Genomic DNA, 10,929 nt, shown 5'->3' on the forward strand with positions numbered 1-10,929 from the left:
TGTTCCCTTTATTTTTTTGAGCAGTGTATATATGCGAGAGAAAAAAAAAACATATGGGGGATTGGAAGTGATGCAGACAATTACATTGATGGAAGTTACAATCTATCTGCAATATTAAAGCTGATCTACCCCCTAAGAAAAAAAAACACATTGAATCTGTATTACAGTATCTCACAAAAGTGAGTACACCCCTCACATTTTTGTAAATATTTGAGTATATCTTTTCATGTGACAACACTGATGAAATGACACTTTGCTACAATGTAAAGTAGTGAGTGTACAGCTTGTATAACAGTGTACATTTGCTGTCCCCTCAAAATAACTCAACACACAGCCATTAATGTCTAAACCGCTGGCAACAAAAGTGAGTACACCCCTAAGTGAAAATGTCCAAATTGGGCCCAATTAGCCATTTTCCCTCCCTGGTGTCATGTGACTCGTTAGTGGCAAGAATTTGGTACAATAATTTTAACTGAAATGCACGTAGTCTTGAATCTTGCGTTGTTTTATATATGAACTTATACACCCTGCAGTATGCTATGGCTGCAGCACTTCTCCCTGTGAAGAGTTCAGCGATGTTTCCTCCAGTATGCTATGGCCGCAGCACTTCTCCCTGTGAAGAGCTCAGCGATGCTTCCTCCAGTATGCGATGGCTGCAGCACAAGCCAGTGAAGCCAGGAGCGTCACGCTACACCACCATGCCACCTTTCGGACCGCTTTCCTTACTTCCTGACTGATCCAAGAGTTAAGGTTTTCCCTGATGAACTGTAGAACCCAGTTGATAATGTTAACCATGACTTGGGGTTGGTTCTGTGTGTGTGCTTTGTGAATAAACGTGTAGGCCAGGAGATTAAGGGATGCCACTCTGCCCCAGTTGATTCCATCTGTAAATATCTCCTTGGCCACTGAAATTAACACATCCTGGATACAATTGACCTGGACTTCACTTATTAAGTGTTGAAGCTCAGCATTTCTGTTTAGTTCCTCAGTAGTCTCCAGTAGCATGTCCACCATCTTTTTTAACCCATGATCCTGTAGTTCACTGGGTGTTCCACCCAGCTCTTCAGGAGACAGCTGGATCCCTTCTGCTCTGAACCTCTCTATAATGTAGCCTCTCAGAATTACGGCTGCTAGCTCCATTATTCTGTCATCTACGACACAATCTTCACCTCCGACTTCACCGCAAGCCTCCTCTCCGCCGCCTGTTTCCTCTCTCTCTCCAACGTCTGCCATCTCTGAGAAGTCGCTTACAGTCGCAATTTAAGTTCTACTGTTGCTGTTTAACCAAAACAAGTGTCGACGTGGCCACTTTGTTGTTTTTCATCACAGACTGCTTCTTAAGTCCTACTACTGTTGCTGGTCTTCCTCTGGAGAAGCCTGTCCTGAACAACAACCTCTAGGCAGAGATCTATACAGATAGAAGTCTGTTTCTTCAGACGTTTCGATAGATGCGTAGATAACGTAGTGGTGGTCTTATCAACCAGTGTTACGGCTGTTTACACCGTTCGCTCTAGTAGAATAGACTGTCCACCACAGACTGAACAGAACAGAACAGGGAAGTATTTTTCTGGGAAACTAAGACTGTGTGTGTGGTTGCTATCTATGACATCCAGCCATGCAGTCTAACAGGTAGAGCGAAGGCCACATCAGCCTGTATGTAGAGTGTACTGTCATTCAGGCATGGACAAATACGCTTGAGTTCAAACCAAAATAATATATATATTTTTAAAAGGACATTAATAGAATCTGTCCCAAATGGCACCCTATTCCTTATTTAGTGCACTACTTTTGACCAGGCCTGGCACCCTATTCCTTATTTAGCACCCTACTTTTGACCAGGCCTGGCACCCTATTCCTTATTTAGTGCACTACTTTTGACCAGGCCTGGCACCCTATTCCTAATTTAGTGCACTACTTTTGACCAGGCCTGGCACCCTATTCCGTATACCAGTGTTTCCCAACTCCAGTCCTCCAGTACCCCCAACAGCATACATTTCTGTTGTGGCCCCGGACAAACTCACCTGATTCAACTCATTGAGGGCTTGATGATGTCACGATCGTCAGGGAGAGAAGTAGACCAATGCGCAGCGTGATGAACGAACATGTTACTTTATTTAATTAAAGCACGAAACAAAACAACAAACGACTCGTAACGTCCTTGGTAACAATGACCAACACGGAACAAAAACCCACAAACACAAAGTGAAAAACAGACAGTTTAAATATGGCTCCCAATCAGAGACAACCAGCCAACAGCTGAACTCGTTGCCTCTGATTGGGAGTCACTCAGGCAAACATAGAAAATGAAGAACTAGAACCCCCAACATAGAAAATAAACACATAGAATGAACACACCCTGGCTCAACAAATAGAGTCCCAGAGCCAGGGTGTGACAGATGATTAGTTGACAAGTTAAATCAGGTGTGCTTGTCCGGGGCCACAACAGAAATGTGTGGTGTTGGGGGTACTGGAGGACAGGAGTAGAGAAACACTGCCTTATACAGTACACTTCTTTTGACTAGACGCCGATTTAATGAGAGTAACAGCGAAGAGTCTGCATAATTGTATTGAAACCTCTAACTGTTGACTTTTATTGAAACCTCTGTTGTTTTGTATTGAAACCTCTAACTGTTGATTTGTATTGAAACCTCTAACTGTCGATTTGTATTGAAACCTCTAACTGTCGATTTGTATTGAAACCTCTAACTGTCGATTTGTATTGAAACCTCTAACTGTTGATTTGTATTGAAACCTCTAACTGTCGGTTTGTATTGAAACCTCTAACTGTCGATTTGTATTGAAACATCTAACTGTCAATTTGTATTGAAACCTCTAGCTGTCGATTTGTATTGAAACCTCTAGCTGTTAATTTGTATTGAAACCTCTAACTGTCGATTTGTATTGAAACCTCTAACTGTCGGTTTGTATTGAAACCTCTAACTGTCGATTTGTATTGAAACATCTAACTGTCAATTTGTATTGAAACCTCTAGCTGTCGATTTGTATTGAAACCTCTAGCTGTTAATTTGTATTGAAACCTCTAACTGTCGATTTGTATTGAAACCTCTAACTGTCGATTTGTATTGAAACCTCTAACTGTCGATTTGTATTGAAAACCTCTAACTGTCGATTTGTATTGAAAACCTCTAACTGTCGATTTGTATTGAAACCTCTAACTGTTGATTTGTATTGAAACCTCTAACTGTCGATTTGTATTGAAACCTCTAACTGTCGATTTGTATTGAAACCTCTAACTGTCGATTTGTATTGAAACCTCTAACTGTCGATTTGTATTGAAACCTCTAACTGTCGATTTGTATTGAAACCTCTAACTGTTGACTTGTAGCTCCGTTGAGTAGGCTATTGCATGCAAAAGGCATCCTGGGGGGCTGGGGGAACAGACAGAATGAAACACACACACACACACACACACACACACACACTTGTGCCCATCTTAATAGCTGTTTTTGTCTAGGAGTCTCTATGGGAGAGCAGAGTGGAGAGAGAGCTGTCTGTATCAGACAGGATGTCGCCTGTCTGGTCCTTCTGGCTGTCTGGCTTCTGTCTGTCTGTCTGGCTACTGGTGCCTGTCTGGCTGTCTACTACCTCTGTCAACACAACCTGCAGGTCAGTAGCACGCTCATATACACACACACACACACACACACATACACTCTAACACACACTCACACAGACACACAGTGTGATGTGTTGTACTGTCACCTGGAACTACCTCTGTAAATATGTATGTTTACTGTGCATGTGGTGTGTGTTTGTGTGTGTATGCGTCCATGCGATGTGTGTGTGTGTGCGTCCATGCGGTGTGTGTGTGTTCCTCCAGTGTGTGGTAGCGTCCCCCAGTCCAGAGGATGTCCTGACAGAGGCCTGGTCTCTGCTGCTGCCTGTAGGAGTGTGTGTCCTGAACACCTTCATATCACTACTCTACGCACACACACAGAGACTGGAGCGCTACGATAGCGAACACACGCGCCTCTACGTCACTGTACTCAGGTAACACGTAACACACACACACACACACACACACAGCTACACACCCCCGACCCTCAGTAGTAGGTAACATGTTATTTTCCTCTACTGTGACTGTAGGAATGCAATGCTGAAGGTGTCTATCCTAGCGGTGTTGTGTTACTACTGGTTAGCACTGGTCCCCAGCAACGTCTCGGTAAGAACTAGTACAAATGGCGCCCTATTCCCTTTATAGTGCACTACTTTTGACCAGGGCCTATAGGGTAGTAGTGGTCAAAAGTAGTGCACTATGTAGGGAATAGGGTGCGACCCAGTGACTTGAGGAAACCTCTTTCTATTCTGCACTAAGTGTATTTTTGTGATGTGTGTGCGTGCGTGTGCGTGCATGTGTGTGCGTGTGTGTGTGTGCATGTGTGCGTGTGTGTGCGCGCGTGTGTGCGCGTGTGTCCTACAGTGCTGGGAGTCGTATGTTGGTCAGGATGTGTACCGGCTGGTCATAGTAGACTTCGTCTGCTGGGATCCTTCTGTGGAGAATACCTCTACAAGTACAGCTGTCCTTACTATACTATACTATACTATACTGTGGAGAATACCTTTACAAGTACAGCTGTCCTTACTATACTATATTATATTATACTATACTGTGGAGAATATCTCTACAAGTACAGTTGTCTGTACTATATTATACAATACTATATTACTATACTGTGGAGAATACCTCTACAAGTACAGCTGTCCTTACTATACTATATTATACTATACTACTATACTATACCTTGGAGAATACCTCTACAAGTACAGCTGTCCTTACTTTACTATACTATACTAAACTATACTATACTAATATACCTCTACAAGTACAGCTGTCCGTACTATATTATACTATACTATATTACTATTCTGTGGAGAATACCTTTACAAGTACAGCTGTCCTTACTAAACTATATTATACCATACTTGGATAATACCTCTACAAGTACAGCTGTCCTTACTATACTATACTATACTATACTATACTATACTATACTATACTATACTATACTGTGGAGAATACCTCTACAAGTACAGTTGTCCATACTATATTATACTATACTATATTACTATACTGTGGAGAATACCTCTACAAGTACAGTTGTCCGTACTATATTATACTATACTATACTGTGGAGAATACCTCTACAAGTACAGCTGTCCTTACTATACTATATTATACTATACTGTGGAGAATACCTCTACAAGTACAGCTGTCCTTACTATACTATACTATACTATACTATACTATACTGTGGAGAATACCTCTACAAGTACAGTTGTCCGTACTATATTATACTATACTATATTACTATACTGTGGAGAATACCTCTACAAGTACAGCTGTCCTTACTATACTATACTATACTATACTGTGGAGAATACCTCTACAAGTACAGCTGTCCTTACTATACTATACTATACTATACTGTGGAGAATACCTCTACAAGTACAGTTGTCCGTACTATATTATACTATACTGTATTACTATACTGTGGAGATACCTCTACAAGTACAGCTGTCCTTACTATACTATACTATACTATACTACTATACCTCTACAAGTACAGCTGTCCTTACTATACTATACTACACTATACTATACTGTGGAGAATACCTCTACAAGTACAGCTGTCCTTACTATACTATACTATACTGTGGATAATACCTCTACAAGTACAGCTGTCCTTACTATACTATATTATACTATACTGTGGAGAATACCTCTACAAGTACAGTTGTCCGTACTATATTATACAGTGAGGGAAAAAAGTATTTGATCCCCTGCTGATTTTGTACGTTTGCCCACTGACAAAGAAATGATCAGTCTATAATTTGAATGGTAGGTTTATTTGAACAGTGAGAGACAGAATAACAACAACAAAATTCAGAAAAACGCATGTCAAAAATGTTATAAATTGATTTGCATTTTAATGAGGGAAATAAGTATTTGACCCCCTCTCAATCAGAAAGATTTCTGGCTAACAGGTGTCTTTTATACAGGTAACGAGCTGAGATTAGGAGCACACTCTTAAAGGGAGTGCTCCTAATCTCAGCTTGTTACCTGTATAAAAGACACCTGTCCACAGAAGCAATCAATCAATCAGATTCCAAACTCTCCACCATGGCCAAGACCAAAGAGCTCTCCAAGGATGTCAGGGACAAGATTGTAGACCTACACAAGGCTGGAATGGGCTACAAGACCATCGCCAAGCAGCTTGCTGAGAAGGTGACAACAGTTGGTGCGATTATTCGCAAATGGAAGAAACACAAAACAACTGTAAATCTCGCTCGGCCTGGGGCTCCATGCAAGATTTCACCTCGTGGAGTTGCAATGATCATGAGAACAGTGAGGAATCAGCCCAGAACTACACGGGAGGATCTTGTCAATGATCTCAAGGCAGCTGGGACCATAGTCACCAAGAAAACTATTGGTAACACACTACGCCGTGAAGGACTGAAATCCTGCAGTGCCCGCAAGGTCCCCCTGCTCAAGAAAGCACATATACAGGGCAGTCTGAAGTTTGCCAATGAACATCTGAATGATTCAGAGGAGAACTGGGTGAAAGTGTTGTGGTCAGATGAGACCAAAATCGAGCTCTTTGGCATCAACTCAACTCGCCGTGTTTGGAGGAGGAGGAATGCTGCCTATGACCCCAAGAACACCATCCCCACCGTCAAACATGGAGGTGGAAACATTATGCTTTGGGGGTGTTTTTCTGCTAAGGGGACAGGACAACTTCACCGCATCAAAGGGATGATGGACGGGTCCATGTACCGTCAAATCTTGGGTGAGAACCTCCTTCCCTCAGTCAGGGCATTGAAAATGTGTCGTGGATGGGTATTCCAGCATGACAATGACCCAAAACACACGGCCAAGGCAACAAAGGAGTGGCTCAAGAAGAAGCACATTAAGGTCCTGGAGTGGCCTAGCCATTCTCCAGACCTTAATCCCATAGAACATCTGTGGAGGGAGCTGAAGGTTCGAGTTGCCAAACGTCAGCCTCGAAACCTTAATGACTTGGAGAAGATCTGCAAAGAGGAGTGGAACAAAATCCCTCCTGAGATGTGTGCAAACCTGGTGGCCAACTACAAGAAACGTCTGACCTCTGTGATTGCCAACAAGGGTTTTGCCACCAAGTACTAAGTCATGTTTTGCAGAGGGGTCAAATACAGTGGGGGAAAAAAGTATTTAGTCAGCCACCAATTGTGCAAGTTCTCCCACTTAAAAAGACGATAGTGGCCTGTAATTTTCATCATAGGTACACGTCAACTATGACAGACAAATTGAGGAAAAAAAATCCAGAAAATCACATTGTAGGATTTTTTATGAATTTATTTGCAAATTATGGTGGAAAATAAGTGTTTGGTCACCTACAAACAAGCAAGATTTCTGGCTCTCACAGACCTGTAACTTCTTCTTTAAGAGGCTCCTCTGTCCTCCACTCGTTACCTGTATTAATGGCACCTGTTTGAACTTGTTATCAGTATAAAAGACACCTGTCACAACCTCAAACAGTCACACTCCAAACTCCACTATGGCCAGGTAGCTTAGTGGTTAAGAGCGTTGTGCCAGTAACCGAAAGGTCGCTGGTTCTAATCCCTGAGCCTACTAGGTGAAAAATCTGTCGATGTGCCCTTGAGCAAGGCACTTAACCCTAATTGCTCCTGTAAGTCGCTGTAAGACTGAATCTGCAATAGGTAAGCAGCTTGGTTTGAAGAAATCAACTGTGGGAGCAATTATTAGGAAATGGAAGACATACAAGACCACTGATAATCTCCCTCGATCTGGGGCTCCACGCAAGATCTCACCCCGTGGGGTCAAAATGATCACAAGAACGGTGAGCAAAAATCCCAGAACCACACGGGGGGACCTAGTGAATGACCTGCAGAGAGCTGGGACCAAAGTAACAAAGCCTACCATCAGTAACACACTACGCCGCCAGGGACTCAAATCCTGCAGTGCAAGACGTGTCCCCCTGCTTAAGCCAGTACATGTCCAGGCCCGTCTGAAGTTTGCTAGAGTGCATTTGGATGATCCAGAAGAGGATTGGGAGAATGTCATATGGTCAGATGAAACCAAAATATAACTTTTTGGTAAAAACTCAACTCGTCGTGTTTGGAGGACAAAGAATGCTGAGTTGCATCCAAAGAACACCATACCTACTGTGAAGCATGGGGGTGGAAACATCATGCTTTGGGGCTGTTTTTCTGCAAAGGGACCAGGACGACTGATCTGTGTAAAGGAAAGAATGAATGGGGGCATGTATCGTGAGATTTTGAGTGAAAACCTCCTTCCATCAGCAAGGGCATTGAAGATGAAACGTGGCTGGGTCTTTCAGCATGACAATGATCCCAAACACACCACCCTGGCAACGAAGGAGTGGCTTTGTAAGAAGCATTTCAAGGTTCTGGAGTGGCCTAGCCAGTCTCCAGATCTCAACCCCATAGAAAATCTTTGGAGGGAGTTGAAAGTCCATGTTGCTCAGCGACAGCCCCAAAACATCACTGCTCTAGAGGAGATCTGCATGGAGGAATAGGCCAAAATACCAGCAACAGTGTGTGAAAACCTTGTGAAGACTTACAGAAAACGTTTGACCTGTGTCATTGCCAACAAAGTGTATATAACAAAGTATTGAGAAACTTTTGTTATTGACCAAATACCTATTTTCCACCATAATTTGCAAATAAATTCATTAAAAATCCTACAATGTGATTTTCTGGGAAAAAAATTCTCATTTTGTCTGTCATAGTTGGCCTCTCTCATCTTTTTAAGTGGGAGAACTTGCACAATTGGTGGCTGACTAAATACTTTGACATGCGTTTTTCTGGATTTTTTTGTTGTTATTCTGTCTCTCACTGTTCAAATAAACCTACCATTAAAATTATTAACTATAAAACTAAAAAAAAATATTAACCATTAAAACTATACTATACTATACTGTGGAGAATACCTCTACAAGTACAACTGTCCTTACTATGCTATATTAAACTATACTATACTGTGGAGAATACCTCTACAAGTACAGCTGTCCTTACTATATTATAATATACTATATTACTATACTGTGGAGAATACCTCTGCAAGTTCAGCTATCCTTACTATACTATAATATACTATACTATACTATACTACTATACCTCTACAAGTACAGCTGTCCTTACTATACTATACTATACTACTATACCTCTACAAGTACAGCTGTCCTTACTATACTATACTATACTATACTGTGGAGAATACCTCTACAAGTACAGCTGTCCTTACTATACTGTGGAGAATACCTGTACAAGTACAGTTGTCCGTACTATATTATACTATATTACTATACTGTGGAGAATACCTCTACAAGTACAGCTGTCCTTACTATACTATATTATACTATACTACTATACTATACTGTGGAGAATACCTCTACAAGTACAGCTGTCCTTACTATACTATATTATACTATACTGTGGAGAATACCTCTACAAGGACAGTTGTCCGTACTAGATTATACTGTATTACTATACTGTGGAGAATACCTCTACAAGTACAGCTGTCCTTACTATACTATACTACTGTACTATACCTTGGCGAATACCTCTACAAGTACAGCTGTCCTTACCTTACTATACTAAACTATACAATACTAATATACCTCTACAAGTACAGCTGTCCTTACTATATTATACTATACTATATTACTATACTCTGGAGACTACCTCTACAAGTACAGCTGTCCTTACTAAACTATATTAAACTATACTATACTGTGGAGAATACCTCTACAAGTACAGCTGTCCTTACTATACTATACTATACTACTATACCTCTACAAGTACAGCTGTCCTTACTAAACTATAATATACTATACTCATATTGGAGTTGGGATGATCAACACTGACCATACCGACCACTTATCACAGGCATTTGGCTCATTCATTACGATAACTAACCTATACTAGAGAAATGTGAAGTTTGAATATATAAGTTTGCTAATATGGATGATTGTTAATGGGACAATTGATGGCTACAACAATCAAACTAGTAGTAGAAGTTTAAAGGGTAATTTAAAAAGATAATAATAATACTATATTATACTATACTATATTACTATACTGTGGAGAAAACTTCTACAAGTACAGCTGTCCTTACTATACTATATTATACTATACTATAATACTATACTGTGGAGAATACCTCTACAATTACAGCTGTCCTTACTATACTATATTATACTATACTATACTATACTACTATACCTCTACAAGTACAGCTGTCCTTACTATACTATACTATACTATATTACTATACTGTGGAGAATACCTCTACAAGTACAGCTGTCCTTACTATACTATATTAAACTATACTATACTGTGGAGAATACCTCTACAAGTACAGCTGTCCTTACTATACTATATTAAACTATACTATGGAGAATACCTCTACAAGTACAGCTGTCCTTACTATACTATAATATACGATATTACTATACTGTGAAGAATACCTCTACAAGTACAGCTGTTCTTACTATACTATACTATACTACTATACCTCTACAAGTACAGCTGTCCTTACTATACTATAATAGACTATACTCATATTGGAGTTGGGATGATCAACACTGACCATACCGACCACTAATCACAGGCATTTGGCTGATATCGTTCATTACGATAACTAGCCTATACTAGAGAAATGTGAAGTTTGAAATAGGTTTGCTAATATGGATGATTGTTAATGGGACAATTGATGTCTACAACCATCAAATTAGTAGTAGTGGTTAAAGGGTCATTAAAAAAGAACTGTGGTGCACATTTATGTTATAAACTAGTCTAGTACTATAGACACTGAGTGTACAAAACATTAAGAACACATTCCTAATATTGAGTTGCACCTCCTTTTGCCTGAGAACAGCCTCAATT

At 40.6% G+C, this 10,929-nt stretch overlaps 2 protein-coding genes across 2 annotated transcripts in view; one reads left to right on the forward strand and one right to left on the reverse strand.

The window, feature by feature from the left end:
* Positions 1 to 624: 624 nt before the first annotated feature.
* Positions 625 to 1,233, reverse strand: LOC121570167 (apoptosis regulator BAX-like). Its single transcript, XM_041881666.2, has one exon. It carries the CDS (start codon positions 1,231 to 1,233, stop codon positions 625 to 627), a length of 609 nt encoding a protein of 202 aa, XP_041737600.1.
* Positions 1,234 to 3,479: 2,246 nt separating this feature from the next.
* LOC121570168 (transmembrane channel-like protein 5) overlaps positions 3,480 to 10,929 on the forward strand; it is a 48,961-nt gene continuing 41,511 nt past the window's right edge. The window contains exons 1-3 of the mRNA XM_045221573.1: positions 3,480 to 3,627; positions 3,842 to 4,011; positions 4,108 to 4,183. Of these exons, the coding sequence (XP_045077508.1) occupies positions 3,484 to 3,627; positions 3,842 to 4,011; positions 4,108 to 4,183 (390 nt within the window). The 5' untranslated portion in view covers positions 3,480 to 3,483. The remainder of the gene's footprint in view (positions 3,628 to 3,841; positions 4,012 to 4,107; positions 4,184 to 10,929) is intronic.

The sequence above is a fragment of the Coregonus clupeaformis genome, chromosome 7 (assembly GCF_020615455.1).
Source record: "Coregonus clupeaformis isolate EN_2021a chromosome 7, ASM2061545v1, whole genome shotgun sequence".
Taxonomy (NCBI): domain Eukaryota; kingdom Metazoa; phylum Chordata; class Actinopteri; order Salmoniformes; family Salmonidae; genus Coregonus; species Coregonus clupeaformis.